At 47.7% G+C, this 23,152-nt stretch overlaps 1 protein-coding gene across 1 annotated transcript in view; it reads left to right on the top strand.

Moving 5' to 3' along the window:
* CFAP77 (cilia and flagella associated protein 77) overlaps positions 1–20,278 on the top strand; it is a 60,275-nt gene extending 39,997 nt beyond the window's left edge. The window contains exons 4-6 of the mRNA XM_086763935.1: positions 8,770–8,869; positions 10,463–10,558; positions 20,030–20,278. Of these exons, the coding sequence (XP_086620061.1) occupies positions 8,770–8,869; positions 10,463–10,558; positions 20,030–20,098 (265 nt within the window). The 3' untranslated portion in view covers positions 20,099–20,278. The remainder of the gene's footprint in view (positions 1–8,769; positions 8,870–10,462; positions 10,559–20,029) is intronic.
* The last annotated feature ends 2,874 nt before the right edge of the window (positions 20,279–23,152 follow it).

Here is a 23,152-nt window from a genome sequence, read left to right as displayed (position 1 = left end):
GTCATTTTTGGAACTAGAAGTAAGCACAAAGATATGGATGCTATCTTCAGTTAGATTTTAGATTATATTGATTTTTGCACAAGGTCACACAAGGAGTTTGAAGCTAAAACACACCAGCACACGGTTGGCACCCCAAGCATGAGTTTTCTCCCCAGCAGTGCAGAGTGCATCCTCAGCGTGAACACACTGTCCAGTGCTTCCAGGGCTGCTTTTAGAGAAAAGCTTTTGTTTGCCTCTGAGTAGTGCAAGTTTCCTAATTCTGCGTCCTATGTCCCAGAACATATTCCTGGACACAAGGACTGCACAGACATGCCGTTCTCTGCTATCTCGCACCTGTACCTCCTTCAAACCCTGCATGACCGTAACCCTGCCTCCAACATGCCGCCATCCACTTGGCAGTTGGCCTGTAGGTTGGGCTGACCTTGGGTGTGCTGGCAGGATTTCTCTGGCACTCTGTCATCCCCATATCTCCTGCCGGGTCCCCCCCTACCGTCTGCCTTTGCTTCAACCATCCCTTTCCTGAATTTTACATCCTATTTTCCTTCTAACTTCATCTCCTCCTACCATTCCACCTCCCATTCTCTAAAACTGGTCTTACCATGTTCCTGCAGCAAACTCACATCTCTGAAGTGTTTGGTCACTGCAACCTCTCCTTCAAATTGTTACAGTTGGCCAAGGACATCAGTTATCCAGTACCTCCTTATTTGCAATTGTCCTAACGCTCTGTTGACAATTGTCTCACTGGCCTTTAGCAGCTCAGCTGTTACCTTGGCTATCGCTGCAGCTTCCTGGCTTAACTGACTGCTCCATCCTTATCTTTCACCTTCCCCAAAAAGGGAGGTTTCAGCGCTCACGCTTCTGCTTTGCAAGTGGCCTTTCCACCCAAAGTGTCCAGAACAAAGTATAGAAAGCTGCCCAAAAGGTGCCGAGATATTGCCAGCATGTCTTTGGCACCCAGAGTGCACTGGTAGGCTTATTTTTGAAGCACTTAAAGAACATTTCAGGTTATTAATATATGGCCCTGGGAAAAAAATAAGCTAATCTAGCTGTAGGCCAGCTGCAAATATACGTCCTGGAAAGAACCCACCACAAAAAGCTGGACAGACAAGAAAGATTAATATTACAGCAAGCCCACATCTGATTCACCATCACTGGAAGCCAAACAAAGTGTAAAGCCACAAAAATCCAAAAGATTGGGGCAAACAAGTTTTAGGGAAAAAAAAAGCCGAGTACTGACAAAACAAACTGTAAAATGAAACATCGTGGCTGGAATCACTGTCAGGCTGAAGGCACCAAAAAAAAATGCAACCAGCTTAAAAAATATAGGGCTCCCATCAGTTCAGATAATTGCATATCCTATCCAGCTCCACAGTGAAAGGCACTTTGTGTCTCTGCCACCATGCTCACATCGCCAAGATAAGAATTTCTATTTCAAGAATCATTTTCTTCTACCGGAGATGTTTCAGGCTGGGTATGTGCTCGCATCGCTGTGTGTACATTAGCTACCACAGAGCTCCCAGCCACATCCGCCTGAATCGTGCTGCCTTGTGCCTGGCTGGCTGCAGCATCTGCTTGGGCAAAAAGATCTGTTACCCCCTTCAAAAAATCCTGAGTGCACTGTGAAGATACTGGCTCTCCTTCAGTGTAGTTATGTACTGCAGTTTTAACAGTTTCTGACTACTTCAGGCTCCTGGCTTAAGAGAAAATAAAAGGCCAAGCCATGGTTTGGCGTAAGGTTCATGTCCTGCACATCAGCCACAGAGCTGGGAAAAAAGATCTAAAGAACAGAGATTTAGATCCCTTATTACCCATTGCATTACACTGAATAGGAAAGTCATTTACTCCCTCACAGACTGGCTGTTGTCCTTGGGTTTATCTCCATTGAATACAGCTGGCTGAAAAATTTCTTCCAAAACTTTTACCATCTAAAACGACTTACTGCCACAAGTGGCCTTTTTCCCTTGCAAGCTTCTGCTTTTGCAGTCTGTGCAATGAAAACCTGAGTCAGGGAGAAATAACCACAGAATCCTTTTTGTGAAAGCAAAGCTTTCCAGCCCTCATTGATATCTTTTCCTTTCAAACGAAGCAATGTTCCCACCCAGGCAGAGAGATTCAAGCATGGGATGGAGGTCAAGAGGAAGACCTTGCTCTTTGATTTGTTTTGCTCAGCGCTATGAGGATTTTATTCCTTTTTTTTTTCCTCATCAGGATGTTTTGCATTTGTTGATGGCTACAGACTGAGTATTGTTCACTCTCAGCCATAGATTGAGACCCCCAGGCAGAATGGCTCTGGCCCATAATCACATCCCACCTGAGTTTCTCAGGGAGTAACAGCAGATTTCCAGGCAGTAGACAAATCTGTTGAAGACAAATCTAAATAATCTTCAATTAAGCCAGCCAAAGGGTATCTCCAACGCAAAAATCAATGCTAATGCACAAACTCCAGCTTGTGAAGCGAGGTATTTAATGGGCAAGAGCTGCCTTGGTATCTTCACTGCCAGACACGTGTTTCCATGGGTGCGTTTAGGACCGTTACAAGTATACATCTCAGTCTTGGCCTGGGAGGGAATAGTAAAGCAAATTGGTGCTCTTGTAACCATGTGTACTCCTAAGTACAGCTGTGAGCATCTGATAAATCTTTTAAAGTGCATGTTTACAATGGATTTTATTCTTTTTACTGTTCCATACATACGAGCCCTCTGAGCAAAATAACGGATCCTCTGACACTTAGAAGAAGCCACTGCCTCATTGGCTGCTCACAGTGAAATAATTTATATTGTTATTTCCTCATCCAAATTACAAGGATTGTAAAGATGCTTCAGAAATTCAGAGTAATCAGTGCTTTGACAGCACAGACCCTGCAGCTGCCGTGCGGGTGGAAGACCCACTATTTCAACCGAGAGTTTTGCCAGCCCGAAGACCGCAAAAAAAAAATTGGTCCCCGAGTGTTTTCTAACAATTTTTCTCTTGTTATTTTCTTCAATGGTTAATGGAAAGTGAGGACAAGTGGAGATCATTTAAAAATGATCTTTCAGGCCTCTCCATGGGTTTATTGCCAGGACCTATTTAGAGGACCATAAAGCTGTTAGGGGCCTATAACTTCTGCCATATAGTCCACAAGCTGCTTAGGAAAATGAAGAGCCTTTACATTCACACCCTGCTTGTTTTGCCATCTCTCCTCCCCTTACAAACACACCCGCACGAGCGTGTGGGGACTGCCGGAGCTGCTAATTGAATTCACTCTTGTGAAAGCATTAACAAATTGTAAATGACCTTTTAGACAACTTTCAAAGTCAAGAATTCGCCACTAACTGCACATCCCTCTTTTGCCATTCACTGTTATGCAAAACCCACAAACAATTAAAAGAAATAACCAAGAGCCCAGCGGCCCTCTTTCCTAATTAGCTGCAGGAGGCAATGCTTGGGAGTGTGGCTAAGTGCTTCAATTACCTCGGCCCTCCTCGCTGCCCTTGTTAGAAGAGACAGGTCCACCAGCCAAATGGGAACAATTAAGGCAAGGTAGAGCCGGGCAGTTTGCAGGGGGATGCCGGGGCCACGCCGGCTCTCGCACAAGGGCCAGAGCTGTAATCACGCCCCAGATTCCTGCTGGGCTACACAGAGACAAATTAACGGTAGATAGATTGCTAGCTCCAGCCCATCAGTAACGAGGGAGGAAGGGAGACAATATAGCCGTACAAGGGAGCTGTAATCAGAGTTTTCCTGTGCTACCAGCCCCCTTTCAGGGCAGAAGAACTTGAACATTAATGCCTTACGGCTGCCTGCATTGGCAGTACACCGAGCAGAATCACAGACCACAGCTTGTGCTTTATTTGCTTTTTGTTTGTTTTGCTGCACCAAGGAGCCCTGCACTCCAGAGATGCTGGAGAACAAACTGGTTCCCAACAAGAAACCAACCTGAGCTGGTGAGAGAGCCAGTTTGGCTGACCCAGCCGCAAGCCAGGAGAAGATCACTATATGGACCCTGCTACCACAGGACAAATTCTTCCTACTGTGAAGTACACGAGAAAGAAATAAAAGGTGGTGTCCCTGCAGCGGTCTGCCCTGTGAACTGAAGGCCTCTAAGACAGATCCTGGCTGTGCAGCAAAAGCAGATCATCTTAAGCAGAGAGACACCAGCAAGGACTAAAGCGCCCTGAAACCTCATTGACCCTTCAAGAAAGGGTTAAAGTTTCAGGATAGGCAGTGGTGTTGCAACACAAATTTAATATCACAACTGTAAAAAAATTCAATTATATGATTTATCTCTTGCATAAGCACCCATGCAGGGCCAGATCCTGCTACCACTAAGCTACCACTGAAATTAGAGCAGTGTTTTCGGCACAGCCCAAACAGCCTGTGCAGCCCCCGAGGAGTAGATGCCCACACACATCCTCTGCTCCCCACCGGCGCCCATCCTGACCAGCAGCACTGAGGGAAGAGCGCTGCAGGAGCGGTCTGCACTGGCTGGAGAGCTACCCAGAAAATCCAAGGGCTGAAGTTTGCACTAAAATATTTACAAGCCCCTACGCCTTTGAATAATACAAGAAAAAGGCAATTGCAAGTCAACTTTTTACCCTTTTACAGCGCAACTTAGCAATAAAATTGATTGCTCCTTTTAAGCTCGTATAAAACCACCTTCCTGAGCAAAGCCCTTTGTATCCACTTTTGCCAAGTACCTTTTTTTTTTTCCAGTTGATATATAAACCTTTGAAAATAAGTTTGAGGGGAGACTGACAACCTTGAAACCTCAAGACCAGCATGGCACTGACGGGTGCCGCTCCGCGAGCCAAGTATTATAGATAGATTTTAATTTCATTTTAACAAAATAGCTGTCTCCAGTGGAAGAAGCATCAAGAGCTAAATGAGGACCCATCTTGAGCTGAATCACGTTGAACAGACCTCGGCACTGTCATTGATTTTCTGGGAAGAAAAAAAACGCCTCTGGCTACTAAACCAAATTAGTAGTCACTGATGACCAATTATTTTGCCCCACTGTGAACGGAGAGGCGTACTAAAATTCCAGTTTGTCAGACCCAAGGCTCTCTTCTCAAACACCTTTCAACAAACGTGTACCGAAAGTCCCTCAGATGGTTCTGACGCCTTCCTGTTTGCGGTAACTTCTCCTTCTCCAAAGTTTTAATGAGCTGCTGCTCTGAGGATGGCCTGCCAGAAAGGGAGTCCCTCCCAGCTCTTTGGAGCACTATTTGGCATGCCACAAATCACAGCTGTCAGAATTTATACACACATACACAAAAAAGTGTCAGCCTAATGTTTGCAAATTATAATTACCATTTCTCTTGCATGTCCCTGGTGCCTTCATTTTAGATAAATCCCAGCTCTGAGGTATCAGCTGCAAAGCTCTGAAGGCTCATATTGAATAGAATAGATTTAACTAGTTTGTAGCTCATTTAAGGCCTACACTGTTTTATTTTAATATTGTTAATACTTTATTATACTTTTTAACATTGTTTTCACAGTAAAATAGCCTATTAGGGGCTGCAGCTTCTTTTCCTGGAGATTTCTGGCAGACTAGCACACCACATTGTATAACCAAGCTAGCAGGCGCTTGTCACTTCAGTTGAAAATAGGTCTGTACCCTGACTCTTGAAAGTAAATTAGAGAGAGTCTATTAAAGAGATAGGAACTGTTTCAGGGATAATAGTTTTGAAAATGTGCACAGATAAATTTTAAAATATTTAGGAAATGTCAACATTAGAAGTGGCTCAAACTATTTGACTATAAAAGGAAGCAGATGATTATTTTTTTTCCACAATTATAAATAATTTGTTACGTTGTATCAGAACTTCTTTCCCTTTCCTTTCTGTGGCAGGGTGCTTGTGCCAAAACAAGGAGATCTGAGTTACTCTGAATGAGATGGATTTCAATCCGCAATAAGCACTTTCAGCGGATGCTTCCCCCACTCTCCCCACAGCATCCGCAGATGATAACAGCAAAATCCTCCCAGTTCAGAGGGGTGACATCTGGGTAGGGTGTCAAAAGGAGACAGAACACACAAGCCGTTCGTTCCTGCCCTTAAGTAACGCTAAGGCGAGAGGACATTTTCCCAAAGGCCAGCTGCAAATGAGAATTACTGTCACACTGCCAAGCAGCGCTGACATCGGGGCCAAAACTCTTCGTCCACTCTGATGAGATCAGCATTTGACTTACAAAGAAAAAGCCACCTCACTGAAATTTCTCCAGTAACCTTAAAGAAGTGTGTTACCTGATATCCCCTGCTCTTTCTTCCCCACCTTCTCAGCATTTCTCTCGCAGGAGGCAAGGAAAGCCAGATGAATCTTCACGTCCTACAGCTCTGCCGGAGCTCACGTGTGTAACTAAGCACACGAGTCGTTCCCACCAATTTCAAAGAGACAGTTCATGCATGTATCATTCCAGGCATGACTCTATACTTTGCTGGATCGGGACTTAAATGCGATTAATCACACGGCAGGGAAGGATCTCTGAAAAGCATCAACCCAAATGTGTCCTTTCAAGCATTTACTTACAAGCCAGCTGTGGACTAATCAGTCACCAACTGGCTGGTCCACTGGAGATGGTAAAAGTCACCTCCATAGAGATGGGAAAACGCATTCAGCTACCACAAAAATCAATAATCAAACACTGCACACAAAGGCTCAATGTTTTCCTGTGTCCCTCCTGCTATTCCTGCACACCAGGAAAGCTCCTGCCTTGGAGAGGAGAGGGACAGGCCAAGGAAAGAAGCCCATGTGCAAGGCTCACCATGTGCTTGTGCCAGGGCTACCAAAATTAAGACCATGCGATGAGACTGGAGACCCACCCAGACGATAAGACACTCAACCACAGATTTGCCACTTCTTTTATCCTTTGTAAATATTTCACCCAGCTCTGATCAACGTGAAGTGCCAAGATGGAAGGAAGGGAGCAGGGAGAAGAGGGCAAGACAAAGGGTAAATGTCAGTGTCCCCTTTGGCACCGGGTGTCTTTAGATAACAGTCCGGAGCAGAGCAGCTGATTTGTAAGCGAAGCCTTGAAAAGCCCTGCAGCATGTGATCTATGAAGCAGGAGGTCTGCAGAAGGATGTCTCCTCTGATATGAATGCCCCCTTGGGATGTATATTGCTGGATCGCACATCTAGCATCATTAGAAAACACGACCATAGATTAGGCTGTTTTGAAGCATGTGGTGTGCAATAATTAAGTAATAAAAGTCACCACAGGGGTGAAAGAACAAGAAACAGAAGAGTTACTATTTGCATACACACTGCTGGCACCCTCCGTGATCGTCAAAGATTCTCCAGACTGCTAGAAGCTGGCTGCTGCCGATTTTGGACCCACTCAAAGCACCAGCTCATTCCATGGTGCATGGGCTCTCTCTGCAGAGAATCATCTTCTGATGGAGCTGGTGGCCCAGAAGCAACCCAGCAGTTAGCCCAAGTCCCCAGTGTCTTGGGGCTGGCCCAGACAGGCAGGGAGAGCACTACCTTTCTGTTGTGGGAGCTGCAGCAAAGGCACTGCAGGCTACAGGTGGGAGAAGAGCTGGGGCTGATGGCTCCACACTGTCATAGGTTGCTACTGAGATGGGAAAATTCCCTCCCCAGTAAGGTGTGCGAGGACAAGGACCAGTAAAACTTAAGCTCAAGGTCCTCCATCACCTTCAAATGTTTGCTTCTGGGGGAAAATAGCAGCAGAACCACAGTAATAGGCGATATGCTGTCCTCCAGGCAAGAACGCTGCCACTGCCAGTTCTGCCTCCCATGATGAAGTTAAAGTATCCATACTAGCAAGGAGCAAGGCTCAACAATTTCAGGCTGCAGATCTGCCACAAGCTGGTCAGGTTAACACAGCTCAGAGCAGCTGAACAGGACACTGGCCAACAAGCAACTGCCTTTTATTTGTACTGTTTTTCCACAACCATGGTTATCTGCCAGTCCTCTCTGCTGCGATCCCCTCCTGGCCAGGATGCTCCCTGGTACTCTTTTTCAAGGGGCAAATACATCTTGTCTGTGCAGCTGATGCACTAGACTGGGGCTCAGCATTTCAGCTCCTCTTTCTGCTGCAGACACCCAGCCATCTGCATCGACTCCCCTTTTATCCATATTCAGATTCCTTCTGACAGCACTTACTCCTCTTGCATCATTACATTTGTTTGCAGCTTTTGGATATACCACAGTTGTGATATTTTAATAGCAAAAGCAGTGTTATTTTAGAAAAAAATACACTTTGCACCCAATGGTTCTTCCCAGGCAGCTGCCATGGCTGTGTCAGTCTGAAGGAGACCCCACAGCTCTGCCTTCAGCTGGTCAGAGCCAGAACTGCTCCTCTGAGCTCCAGGGTGGCAATGCAAAGTCCCAGCTCTCTGCTTCTGGATGCTGCCCCGCTCAGTGCTTTCTTACCCACTGTCAGGTACCAGCTGGGAAATGGTCTCCTGGAGCTATAGCAGGGCCCAATGTTGAGCTGCAGTCTCCATGGTGCTTCCAGCACAGCGGGGCCTGAGCAGAGGTGATGGGATGGACCCTACGTGCAGAGTTGCACCCATTCTGGGGAATGCCCTAGCACAGTCCTGCTCCAGGTTATCAAAAGCACACACAGGCTGTGGTGCATTAATTGCAAGTGAATGTGGGTTTGAGTGTCTTTGGAGGGAAAAAAAAAACCAAACCTTTCCTAGTGCAAGGATTTATTCATGTTCTCACCAGTCACATTTTCCAGGAGCAGAGATGGACATCAGCATGGAAAGGTAAAGAGGCATTAACTCTGGAGATTATATTGCTGTCTTTTCAATGTTTTCCAGGCCTTCCACTCCCTTTTATGACCTCCTCCAACACAAATACAAGGAGATGTGGATGGAGCAGCAGAGAGCACTGACAGTAATCCAGCGAGATGAAAAAAAGGTGATAATGCTCCAGCAGTGCTTTCCCTTGCTGTGCACAGCACTGCTACCAGGCTTAACCCCCAACTGTTCCACCCCATGATGGAGGGACTTCTCCCAGCCACAGAGTGGGGTCTCAGCTGGGAAACCATCCTCCCTGACTACTGGAAAGCTGGTGAAACCTGACAAAGATCAGCCATTTCCCAGCCAAGATGAGCCTGGCTCCAGCCAGAGCACGTCCTGTGGGGTGATGCTGTGGGAGTGAACACCAGGTGTGCAAACTGCAGTGTGTGTGCCTGAAAGTGCTCTGGAGACAAAGGGAAGGTTTTTTAAAAAACATTTTTGTGTCTGAAGATACACACAGGAGCTGAGCCAGCTCTCCAGAACAAGTGCTGCTTTGGCCAAGACCTTCCAAAAGGTTTGGGCACCTGTCCCGCAGAGACACCTTTCTAGCCATCGCTGAGCCTCTGCCTGCATCGATATGCCTCTAGTCACAGGCGCCCAGTTCAACTCCTGGTACCAATTAAAAAGGAGGCTCTGCTTCTCTCTGCATTGCCACAATACTGAAAGCCCCTGCTGTAACAAAGAATTAGGTTTCAAATTATCTTTGGTATTTATGTCACGCTTACGCCAGGAGCCCTGCAGACTGTCCCTTGGACAGCATCACTCTGCTCAGGTTACCTGCCACAGCGCCCAGAACAATGAGGCGGCCAAAAAATGTTCAAAGGACCAGCACCAGCCCTCATCCTGCTGTGGTGTGGTTGATGCCAGCACCCACAGCAGTTGTTAGAGTGCAACTCAGTGCTGTTAAACATACCAATAGCATAATAACATTTAAAAGCAGTGAATGACTGTTTTATTAGTTAATGGCTCAAAGAAGAGTCGAGCTAATATGGTAATGACCAATTTCAATGGGCTTACTGCCATCACAAACTATGCTTTATAGTTGAAGTGCAAGAATAGTGTTCTTAATTAGCAGCTACTTTATGAATACACAAGGCTAGGGTGTTGGAAAGTGCATCCCTACCTTATCTATTTATCACCGATGTTTTTAATCACTAAGTTCCTTCCATCAAGGTCCCAAAGCTTGTAGCCACCAATTACCAAGGTAAGCAACACAAACCTACGATCTAGACCACAGGGCAGACAGATTCCCCAGGATTTCACACAGTGACCAAAACATTCATCAGGTACCTGCACTGGTTTGTGCTGGGACTACCAGGCACTGCCAGCTGCAATTAACCAGGAGAGCACTGCAGACTGGACAGCCAGGAAACCCCTCCACGGTGGGGGTGGTGGAAGTGACTTCCCCAGCTAGTGACAAGCCATTGCTCTAGCTCAGAGCACAGGGCTTCCTGTGTGCAGCGATCATCTCTGGGATGCTGTATAAGGCAGACACTCAGAGTTGGCAGCTGCCCCTCTTTCCTTATCAGTCTGTTTCAGATATCAGTATTAGTTATATGGACACGAAAAACTACCCAGGTCAGGCACTTGTGATCATCAATCCAAAGTGACTTTTAGTCATCTTCTTCTCAGTGTCATCACGTTACATGACACCAACCTGATGTATAGAACTGTGCAGCCATTTCAACCCATTCTTTACCTTTGATTGCAGATATGCAAAATCCGTGACACTCGCACCTCATATCTGCGAAAACACCCACCACCTGCAAAGGAGGAGTCCTTCTGGCACCTGCCCCGCTTGGAAAAGGTATGGAGCACTTGAGTGAACCCAGGGACACCTTCTAACCTTGCCCACATACCCTGATAACACCGTTAGCACACAATGAAGGTAGACACAAGGCTCCTGCCTTAGAGCTCCCTGAGACCCAGACCCTACAAGGATGGATGCATTAAATCATCAGCCCCTTTTGGACTTCAAGGTGGGATGTTTTCACAGCCATGAGCCCTGGAAGGGACACAGCAGTTGCCCAGATAAGGGCTTAATGACTTATTTTCTAACTTGTTGGGTGCACTTTCATGAGTTTCACCAGATGAAAAGCATCTTTTTGTATCTCCCTGTTAGTACTGGGGTGGCCTTTGTTCTCTGCTGGTATTCCCACAACTGCCCTACACAAGCAGGACAATCCAATGTGTGTTTTGGTAGCCCACCATCTTATCAGCTCACACCATAACAAATTTGAACCACACCAGATATTTCAAGAAACATTTTCACCCCAAGAATTAGAGATTTACAGAAAGCCTGCACTCTTGATACCTCTCTAAACTACCTGATTGACAATATTCACCCTGAGACTGAGCAAAGGGTCTAGCCAGGCTACAGATGTACGTGACACTTCCTTTAATTGATCCAAATAAGAGCCAAGGTGAAGATTTCTTGTTCCAGCAATGGGATCTAAACATCTCCCTGAATTCATCTGAGCATCCTGCTGTGCTCTGGGGTACTCGTTTGAATTCTGTTAGCTTTGTTTGTGGCATAAATTACAGAGAAACTTCAAGTGAAGAGCTAGGGGGCATTTTAGGAAGGAAGGGAAAAGAGCTGGGCAAGGGGAATGGGAAGGAGACACCAAAAAGTCTGAAAGCACTGAAACCCTGCAGGGAGTTTACATGGCCAAAACCATATCTGGCATTGACAGATACCACTGCAAAGAGCCTCTCAGCCCTCTGCCCTGGCCCTTGTTCTAACGGGCTTATTTTTTTTGGCGTGCTGTTGATTTTTAACCGCAGCTTAAAATGAAGAATCTTTGTGACTTCATGAAGCTAATTTACTTGTACAACTTGAAGAGTTTCAACCAAGAAATGTGTTTTGCACCACCTTGATATATTCCTCTTACGTCCTGTCTAAGACTGTCCGATTAGCATATGTCAGTAATCATTTATCCCCACTGCCTGTCAGCACAGAGCTGCTGCTGCGGCTAATGTCAGGAAAAGAACATGACCGATCGCTGTTAAACAGATTGTGTAAGTCACACGAGATACTGGGGCAAGCCTCCTCTTTAGAGCTCCTCTCACCCCAGACCTTTCCATCACTATTCATTTTTCAGCTTGTGTTTTGCTTCATGCTTTCCCTTTTGTTTAATCTATGACTGTGGTTGTGTTCTTCCCCAGCCACAGCTCTCAAACCTCTGAGTCTTCTCTTCTCTGCCTTCCTCCTTCCTCTCCGCTTCCCCTCCTTCCCAGGAACAGCATCCAGGGCAGTAGGGATAGCTCACTTTGCACAGCCTCTGCAGATTTTCTGTACCCTCCTTTCTCATTACATTAACCTGGAAGATTTGCCTTTTCCCCAGCTGCAAATCTAACAGGCACAGCCAATGTTAGAACTTGGATCAGGAAATTAATTGTTAGTTGAGTGTCAGTGCATTATTTCCTCCATGGAAAAATAAGTTCTTTTGAACATCCATGAACATTTACCCAGTTAAAAGCAGTAACTACCCAGATAAAGTTTATGGTTTCCAGAGACACTTGGTAGCCTCCAAACTGTGCTTTAACCATCTCTGTAAAGTTGAGTTCTACATAGATGGTAGTAGAATGGCCTTGAAAGACAAACCGGCCTAACCCTTCAACCAAACCCAGGGACTCTGGGAGACACTCTCTATCAATTCCTGCTTTATAGAGGTGACAATAGAGCAGTGCTCCAAAGAGGTGAGGGACTTTGTTCTTGCAGTGTTTCTGTCCTCGTGAAACCACTTTCTAAGGCTCTTCCATGGTGGCAGATATCTAACTTACAGCTTTTTAAAGACTCAATGGCGTGGGTAGGACAGCTGTTAGCACTGACCACTGTAGGCAGTTTACCAAAATATTGTCTTTAATCCATATGATGCTACCGTGCAAGCAGGAAAAGCAAAATATCACTCTACAGAAAGCTTGTTACCAGACTTCCATCTGCATATTATTTCCTACCAGCCTCCAGTGACACTGTCCTGCTCTGGCCATTACAGAAGATGCTCATGTCCTGGAAACAACTTCCAACTCTGGGCAAGAGTATACAGAGACTCCATTGCTCTGACCACAGCCCCACTTTGGACTATTTTTCCATGTGACAGAGACTGATGCAAGGTGCAGGGGTGTGACATGTCCTCAAGCCACTCATCCTTCTTCAGCACTAGGTCACTGTCATCTGGCATGGTGCCTTTCAGTCTGGCCTGCTGTGGGCCTGGGAGGGGGCAATGCAGAGCACCCTGCTGAGATGGTTGTAACCCAAAGCAGGGGACAGCAGGAAGATAAGATTTTGTTCCTTTAGACCCATAAATATCCACGGGGAGGATTTTTCTATTCCCATCCTGATGTCTTACAGATAGCTGCAGAAACTGGTCATGGATGTCACCACTAGCTCTTAAACTGGACTTTCCATTCAGTCCCTGAAAGACTGTCCCCTGGCACCACGGTAGAGCTTGCAGAGGAAGTGGAAGAGTAGAAAACAAAGGAGCTTTGCCCTCCCCACTAATTGCATCTGCTTGCTTCCTGCATTGCCAGGGCTGCATGACATTACATAGTCATTCAGTCAGCAAAGTATAGACAAATTGACTATATTTTCATTTGGATTTAGGTTTCAGCCCCACTGCTTTAGAATAATGGCCCACGCTGTTAGGCTAACCGGGTGATTTACAGGCTCTCCCACGCCGGGTGATCGCTCCTGCTCTGCGTCTCGCTCTGGAGGACCAACCTGGCATGTGGTCTCCTGGGCCCTCCAGCTCACTGGGAGCCAGTCATCTCCTGATGGGCAGCTCATTAGGGAAAGTAGCTGCATTGGAGTATTAAAAAAAAAAAAAAACCTCAACAAACAGAAGTTAACTCCTTACTCACCTCAGCAAGATGTTTCTACTGCCCTCCTCTTCCTCAGTCACCCCCCCCAGGCAAATGGCCTCTGCTTCGCTCTGCCTGCCGTGACATGGCTCCTGGGCTCAAGTTTTGCCAACGCATCTCCTCTTTGTAGACGTGGGACTACGTTCCCTGGGGACTGAACCTCAGGGACCCAGCACGGACATAAACGAACACTCCCTCCCTCCGTGTTCATGGGATGTGTCCCATCCCTGCATCACTTATCATACTGGCCCATGCATCCTCTGTATCAACCAAACACTGGAAAGGATGTTGCTGCCGAAATGCAGCATTCCCACAGCCCTGCCTGAGCCAGCTCAGGGCGAGGCTCCAGCTACTTCCATCTGAATATTTGATAGCCACAATCCGAACCAGTACGTCAACGCTAGCTACTGTGCAATAGATTTCCAGGGCCCTGTCAATCCAATCCAGAAGGATGTAGGACAGAATTCACCTGTGTGTCAAAACAGCTGCGTGCAACGCGTGTCACTGACACACACCAGGGTTTTTCCTTTGCTCATTAGAGAATTCCAGCTCGCACAGACATTGAAGGTGGCTTTCCAGGGAGAATAGCCTTGTTTACTTGACCAAAGAGGGAGAGGAAAGAAAATGCAGCAACTTTGGACAACACTTTTTGTCAACATGCGCTGCCTTCCCGAGCAGACGAAACGAGCTGCGCGATATGAATAAGCGATAAGCAATTGACGAGCAAGTGTTCGGGTACCTTGGCAAAAGACTTAATTTGCAACCTGGCACAAAATCAAAGGCTCTGTCAACGGCTGAGCGGCTCTCCCGCGTACGCCTTGCGTTACCTGGGAAAGCTCTGTCAGGTAAATTTCCACTGAAAGTAATTAGAGGAATCCCCACTGTATAAACTTTGCAGCAAAATTCTGGGCTCCGGAATTTGATTCTCACCAGGGATCCGATATCTGCTCACAGCCTGATCCTTCATCAGAATTAACGGTTGCAGTTTAACACATACACACAAAAATGTTCCACATTTTTTTTTAATGCCTTACCTCTATTTTTGTCTGAAGAGCTGAACCGACAAGCACAGCTCATGTAATCTTGCAACTGTTCTCTTGTCAGAAAAGCCATAGACTCCGCTTAAGTAACCTAGGCTTGATACACACAATGCATGGTGGGCTGGCTTTCAGATACGGCATTTATCCTCCCAGGTGTGAGGGCAGCAAAACTTCATGGAGTTGGAGTGTTACAAAACTTGTCTCCTGGGGCCTAAATAGTGCTTAAAGAATAAAGCAATGTGTTCAAGAGCTTTCTGTCACCATGGTACCAGATCAAACCTTCCTTCAGCTGGGATTTTGCCCGACCAAAAAAAAAAAAAATTCAGTGTCACCTGATGGCTGTTCAATGGCCTAAGTGACATGAATTCGTGGGTCCCAGCCCTGCAGTGACAATCCAAAGCAGCACTGCTGGCCTTCAGTGATGACCTGCCTACAACAGGCACAATGCAAAAAGAAAACACAACACCCTGCAGGCTTCCAAATGGGCAGCAGAGACCCAGCTACCCTAAGCATGATCCCTGTGCATCTCCACCGGGACCACAGCAGAGATGTCACCTCCCACACCGCAGCCATTCTGTGACTAAATGCAGGCTCCAGGCCCCTGTCACCATCACTACATTTCCTTGCAGATTCTGCATTTCTCTTGTTCTGCCTAACAGCCAAAGCTTCCAGCAGTGCCATTGCTCAGGTCACAGCAAAGCATTTCCACGGCCCAGCCTTTCCCAGTATCCCTTTGCATGTGTCCTGGACAGTCAGCCTCTCCATCACACCCTAATGCTGCACTCTGCCATGCTCAGCCCTCCCTCCTCTCTCCCTCAGAGACATGGTAACCCATCATTCCTCTGCCATTTTCATTGCTCCCCAACATCTCCTGACTGGCACAAGAAAACAGCACCCCTCCCCATACAGCCTTACAGCCTGGACCATCTCCCAGGTGCATCTCCACCTGCATCCAAGCCCTGGTGTCCAAAGGCAGCACAAGCAACTGTTGGCAACCAGTGCCCATTGCTGTTATGGAGATGTTCACCCATGAAGGAACGAATCTGCAATGCTTACAGCCTCCCAGCTTGCAGTAGGGTAAAATCACACACACTGTGTTGCATTACAGGTGAGCACCTACCGTTGTATTTTGTGCTACCTGCTATTTCAGACACAAATCCACAGAAGTGCTTTTTGAATAAAGTCGAGGTTTCATTCATGGACTTATTCTGCCTTCTGCAGAGAGGCTATTTACCAACAGACAACTTAGCTTGAAGTAACACTCTTGCCTGGCATGAAAATGGTCAGGATTCAAACCTCAGAAGCACATGAGGTCACTGTGCAAGCTGCCAGCTCTGGTCTGACACCAGGACATCTGCCAAGGGGTCTGCACGCTGGGTTACAGCTCCAGTGGGTTAATTCTCCTTTACTCACGTTATTGCCCAGACCAAGTGACCAGTGAACTCCAGCAAACTTCTGTGGCCCTTATTTTTAGGAAGCAAAAGAAAAAATCCTCGATCTCTGTGGAGCATTAAGTACAGCAGCCAAAAATTACTGAGCACTTTTGAAACCTTCTTGGATTTGAATCAAATAAGGACCATTTAGCCCAGACTTCCTTTCCTGCATTTCCCTACGTTCTTAGAATTAGAAAGGTGGCAAAAGGAAAAAATCAACCCCATTCATTAAACCAGTTAAGTGTGCTATCGCCAGGAAAACCACAGTATTTGTAACCCTAATAATCCAACACACACCTCCAAGTGCAGCTCATCTTGGACAGAATAACGTCTGTTTTAAAAATACCTGCCTCTCTCTAACTTGTCATGGCATTTGTTGACAACCCTATTGAAAGCCGCTCTCAATGCAGCTGTGAAGGATCTTTCAGCACCTCTTTCTCTTTCCCAGACAGTTTTTGAAAGGGAGGGGAGAGGAAAAAAAAAAGCCATCAATACAGGGGGAAAAAGGCATCAGCAGCCAACATCGGCTGATGAAGCGCCTCACCTGGGCCCCCAGCGCACCGCCTCCAATTAAATCAAAATGGTTTGTTTTTAATGGTCTTTTACACTGACAAGTGGGCTATCATTCCAGGCCTAGAGAGCTGTCAGGGAGCCGAGGCAAATCCTCCGTTGATAATGCCCAATGCTTCCAATTAGGAGCCGAGGCCGCTCCTGGCACACTAACGATTCCCCAGCTTCCCCCAAGGCCCCTTCAGCGCTGGCTGTTTCGTCTTCCCTCTTCCTCCGCCGCAAATTACTGACACAAAACGGAGGCGCCCCGGTGCCTCCTCACCACGCCGGGCCCCGGCCCTGTTGGATTTAATGAGGCGATGGAAGTTTTTGCGGATCTTTCGCTAAATTCTTTTCTTGTTTGACAGCTGCTTGAGTGTTGACCTTATAAAAGATTTAGTGTTTCTCATTATTTTCTGTCAAGCTTTACAAGTGATAGCTTCACGGAAATCATTTGCATCTCGATGTGCGCGCGCGCGTGGTTTTTGTCTGTACGGGGATGCTCAGCGCGGCATGCATCCTTATGTACACCCTACCCCTCTCCATATTGTGTGTTTTATTCCCTACTCCCTCCCCAGAAAAAAAATCTACAAACACTGCACTGTTGTTTTGTGTTGTTTGGGGGAAAAAAAAAAACCCAAACAAAACAAGAGAGGACTTAAAAGGCCCAGGATCTGTTAGACTTCTGTAAATGAGGGAGGTTTTGAAACAGGAATAGAGATTGGTTTCCCATAAAGGGAGCTCAAGAAAGTGTTTTGTCACCCGCTAAAAGGATTCGATCAAATGGATGATGGAAAAACTAGGCTGAGTCTAGGGGCAGCTTTGTTGTTAAAGTGAAAAATCGTACAAGGCTGGGAAGCTGCCGTTGAGCAGGCGGGCAGAGCCAGGCAGGCGCTGAGAGAGGAGCAGATACGGCCGCATCTCCCTGCAGCCAAGCATGGATCCATCCAGGGCAGGAGAGCCTGGTGCTGCTCATTGCTGGCTTCAGCCCTTCTCACAGGTTCATTCTAACACCTCCCCACAAGTCATCACAAACCATTTAATCCAGCTCTGCCAATTAAAACTTCCCCTCCTCCCAGCGCAACTCTCATTTTCCTTTCCCCTCAGAAGCCAATCTGATCACCCAGGGGTGCTCACAGTGCCCAGCAGCTATGGCACACACATCCCAGCACCCACAAAATCCCAGTCTCCAGGGTACGTGTCCTGCTGCCATCAGGGAGCTCTGCCTTCCCCTACCAGCTTAGCCTTTCTGCACCCCACATGTGATTTATCCGTCCTCCATTAACAGACCTGCTGCTGCTTGCAACACGCATGTGGTTGTGCTAATGCTTGACAAGGATCATTTGCAGTCCTCTGATTTCAAACATTGTCATAACTGAGAAACCCAAATGGAAATAATCCCCAAATACATATTTCAGTTTTTGGAGTGATAAGGTCTTTTTTTTTTTTATTGCCCTCTAATTCTTTGAAGCAAGCATTGACATCGCAACATCCCAGCTGCAAGTGTCCTGCGGGTTTTAATTTGTCAATAACAAATGCAATGAACAACAGCAAAACACTACTTCTGACCAGCAGCTGAAAATGATTGCCGCTCCCTCATCTTGCAAGGAAAACCACCAAGCTTGTGCCTACAAATTATATTCCTGTCCTGCTACAGCTAATGCTCCAAATCCATGATTCAGACAAAATCCTGGCATAACAGCTCGTAACCACATCACAGTAATGGTAAAGATCATCAGCTGTCTCTAGAGGAAGTACCTTTGGGTTCATCATTTAAAATATGAATTAGAAGAATCAGAGATGAGGATTCATCACTGGTGTTGACTTCTCAACACCAGTCTCTGTCATAATAAGACCTTTGACCCAAGGACACCCTTATCTTGACTCTAATTACCGGCCTGGGACTAATCCGTGCTTCTCAACTGTCCCTCATTATGAGAGGGTTTCTCATTTTTTTTAAATAGCACTCGTCCCCTGTCCTACACCTGGTGCTTCCCACTTACTCATGCTGAGGGCAGAACCTGGCATCCCTCACAACTTTGTCAAGGGCTCTGCTAATTTTAATTGCTGCCAGTTGTGAGTCAGTGTGACATTTCTCACCTGGCCACTTTGTACCAAGACTGGAGTGAATAAACTGCTGTGTCTTCCTCAGTGGCTTCAACCCAACCCCAAGCAGAATTTTCCCCCTGCCCAGTTCCCCACACTAGTAAGCAGGGAGCAGAGTGGAGAAGGCAGAGGCACATTTGAGAGAAGCAGCTCAGCTTTCCTTATCTGCAGACACTGGATTTTTCTAACAATCTCAGGTCTGAGAGAAAAACTTCTACATCATTAATGCCAGGTTGGGGTTGGCCCAACTGGGGATTGTCCCCACTAGTTCCTGGGAGCTGCCCACCTACTTTAGCAGCCCTTGGTTCTGTCCCCCTTCCCTCCTAGGGAGGGGTTATGTCACTACTGCTACTTGTGAAAAAGCAAAAACATCCAGAAACAGCTGTCTGAAGTTAGGCACTCAAATGCATATTTAAGTACCTGAACGCCTTTCCTCCAGAGAGGAGGAATAGCTAAATACGCTTTGTTTGTCTTGATTAATGAGATCACTAGCAAGCTTTTCAGGGCAAAGACTGTTGTGTATTTTTACATATGCAAAACCTGACATCCAGCCAGCCTGAGCAGGGTGGGGGAAGCGGCAGGCAGCTCTGCACACCCACACCAGGCAGATGGATGGCACAAGCAGTTGCGCTAGGGCAGGTAAAGCCCACAGCCCCCCCAGTAAACCCACTCCATGCATGAAGACTCACACATCTCAGTAGCTCTGCATCTGCTGTATAGGTTTGCCGCATGTGGCTGTGTGTAAACCCCACTGCTCGCCCCAAAGTGCCCTGGGACCCTTCTCCTCTGGGTGACTCCCCCTTTATTTGCCATGGGCATTTGCTCATCCCCTCCCCACCTCGAAGGGGATTCCTGGGGAGACGCTGCTCCTGTGTTTGTTGGGCAAGTCACTCACGAGTCCCTAACACCAACGAGGGCTTCCCTGGGAGCTCCAAGCCCATCTTGGCCCCCTTACTGAAGCACACAAGTCCTACGTTGTAGAAAACAATTCATTTATTTCAGGGTCCACGTTAAGGCACGCCAGCATTTGAAAGCGTCAGACAACCAACACACCATAGTAAGACTACAGGATCTTGTTACTACAGCAGAATAGGAAACTCCTGAAGTCAATCAGAAGATTAGTCCTAATGTTATTCAAGTTAAGCATTTAACTTCAGCTGGACCAATGTCTCCCAAACAGGCAAAAACCCTTATGCTCATCTACACTCTCTTCTCTGTTTGTGTTACAACCTATTTTCCTTGGCCAGCTGCTCACCCTAACCAGTCGTCTATCTGCTGCTTTCGTTACAGGTTGGGCCTCATCTCAGTACTTTTCCAGACCAGGAGGCTCGTAAAAAGGCCTTCAGTGCCTCCCATTGAGAAGTGCCTGTGAAACGGGTCCCCTTCCCCAGAGCACCCACATGGTGAGGACCGCAGCACCATGCTGGGCACCACAGCCTTAACCCTGCCGAAGCCATAGATGACAGGCTTCCCTCTGGATTTAAGAAGTGATGCTAATACAGATACAGCCAAATAAATATGAGAGAAATTATTGTCTCATCCTGTTTGTTGTGTCACATCAGATGCAAAACACCTTACTCAATCTGATCACCACAGTTCTCATCGTGCTCAAAGTAACAACATTCACACCAATAACAGGGCAGTGTTCACACCAGAACAGCCCCACAGAGAAAGCAGGACAGCTTCCTTCATGGTTTGTCCTGCATAAATATATTAAATGCAACCATATCACAGTCAATATCAAGTCTATAATATCTCATAATTCATCAGTCCTTCTCATTTCTTGCCAAATAAGATTCCCATCACTGTCTGAGTCAGCAAAGCCCTTGCCTGTGGGAAGGCGTGCAAACACCTGCTTTGAGCACTCTGCCAAATGGATGCCTCACCACAGAGCGATGCCTCCATTTGAAGATGGCTCCAGCCAGTTCCACACTCACCTTCAAACAGCTGCTGGTGCCTGGTGTCCCCCAGAACTGAGCCTCTCCAAGCAGTCGCTGAGCAAACTCAAACTCCACCAACATCAACTCAACACCACAGCACCCAAAGCCCAGTCTGGTCACCAACAGGTGACAGCAGAAGCTCAGACAGGTACCAACACATTTAAAATCCCCCATCTCTTCCCAACAGGGCATTTCACCTTAAGATAACACCCCTCAGTAATAACTGTGATTGCTTTAATTGTGCAGCTCCAAGATTGCTGGAGGAATGATTAATTACTCCTATGTGATCTGCTTCTTACATCTACTCTTATATCTCAGATTGTACCAGATCATATTTAAGTCCAACATTAGCTTTCAGCTTTCACATTCATCATCCCATGGGCACTCAGAGAGCTCAGGTGTGCTCACCCCAGGGTGGCCTGGGCACTGCAGAGCCATGCTCTGAGGGGTGAGATCTGCTGTCCTACACAGCCCCAGCTGCACCCCCAGGTCAGGAAGGGGCTGATAACAAGCACTGCAGAGGTGGTGGATATGCCCAGCATGACTTCGCTCCACACACCTCAGCACTGGGGCTAGCCCAGCCCTCCTACACAGACACACCAGCAGCCACAGGACACAAAGAAGCCACACTGAGCCCAGGGCTTGCTCCCCACCAGATTTCCAGCCAAACCTTTAAGCCCAAACCTCAAAGAACAGAGTCTTTCATAACATTAAACTGCATTGCTCAAGACACAAGAACAAAGTAAACTGCAGGGGCAGCTTTTCTTACCTCTCCCAGGACAAGGACGGCTCCACACCAACTGCTCTGGTATTTCCAGCAGCCCCTCCTTAGGGGCAGCTTGTGCCTCAACCTGCACTTTATATAAGGCAGCAGCTGTAGCAAACTCCACCCTGCCCACACCTGAGCCGAGGGAGGAAGGAAATTGCCTGTTCCACACTGGGGAAACCCTGCTATGTGGTTCCCTTTTTTTTTTCATGCAGGCCTCTAAATAAAACCCATCCAAAATAACGAGGAGGATACAGTAGGGTTTGCCATGCTGGCAGGGGTGGATTATAACCAGAGACCTTTTCTACCTCCCCAGGGAGGGAGAAAGCCAGGCCTTAAATGAGTTGTCTTGCTAAATGACACCATTTACGAGTGTGTGAGAAACCCAGACACAAGGTTTGCCCCACTGCCTGGCGGGAGTCGCGTCCAGCTCTTGGTCCGGCTGCAGCATCCATGCCCATCCTGCTCAGGTCCTTGAGGCAAAGCATTTCCAGTGAGTCCTGCCTGGCTGGAAAAGGGCTGGCAAGTGAACGCGGTGTGAACCAAGCCCACCCAGACCCGCTGATTCAGGACAGGTCCAAGAAGCCACCAAAGAGACCAGAAACCCAAAAAGCAACAGCCAAATCAAATGAAGTGCGTCCAGGTGCCGCCTCGGACCCATCCCCATTGCGGCCCCTGCTCCTCACGGCCCCCAGCCCTTGGCCAAGCTCACCGTGAGGGGCACAAGCAAGCCTCAAACCGGGCGTCCCCACTGTTCCCCCCTGCCCCATGCCGGGGTCCCGACCCCCCCGCGGCAGCCCCAGCCGCCCTCCCGCTCCGGACGCTCCTTGTCCTGCAGTGACACCCACTGGTAAAGGGGATTTCAATGCTGCTGCAGGGCCCTGCTCTTCCCCGTCACCACGACCCACCGGCTGAATGTCCCCCCGACTTTCTGCCCTTTCCCCGCACCCCGAGCCCCCCGCTCTCTTCTCTCTCTCATGAAGATATTGATTTCTTTACCGGAGCATCCCACCGAAACCTCTCACTGCTGAGCATCCCTCTCTGGACCCGCCTGGGCACGGCCCTTCGGAGCACTCAGCTTGGATTTGGAGAGAAATTCAGTACAACGGAGCCTCTGGGGATTTTCCTCCTTAAGCCAGACTGGTCTGTGCCTCCCCCCAGCAGATACTTCTAGGCTATCTCTTGCTACAGCCACTGCCACAGCCCAGCAGCCCGTGCCCTCCGTTCACTGGCCCAGCTCTGGAGGTGACATCCCCCAGTCCCATCAGGGATCTCCCCACACCCCAAGCCTCCAGGAACGCCTGGGGTCAGCCCTGCCCCACAGCCCCAGGGCCAAACCCACACTGGTGACTGGTGCCAGGAGAGCCTGGCCCCGTCCATCAGCAGCTCCCAGTGAGGTGGGATGCACGGCAGGTCCCAAAGCTGTCGGAGTCCGAGAGACAACCCCAGAGTCCGACTGGGGCTTGTGGGGAAGTGACTGGAAACACAGCTGGTGTCAAGGATCTCCTCTTGTCTAGTGCATGCCCCTGTATTTGTGAACAGCAATGGTCTAGGAGATGGGGCCTGGGGGCAGATACGCACAGGGAAGGCAATGTGAGCTGCTCCATGGCCTGTACATGGGTTTTCCTACCTGTGCTGGGAGACACAGAAAAATAATTTGAACCCCACTTGTCCAGTCTCCAGTATTGTAGGGGGAACACCATATAT

Source organism: Chlamydotis macqueenii, chromosome 20 (assembly GCF_036417535.1).
Source record: "Chlamydotis macqueenii isolate bChlMac1 chromosome 20, bChlMac1.mat, whole genome shotgun sequence".
In the NCBI taxonomy this organism is placed as follows: domain Eukaryota; kingdom Metazoa; phylum Chordata; class Aves; order Otidiformes; family Otididae; genus Chlamydotis; species Chlamydotis macqueenii.
Note: the sequence above shows the minus strand (reverse complement) of the source record. Positions and strands in the feature narration are given on the sequence as shown.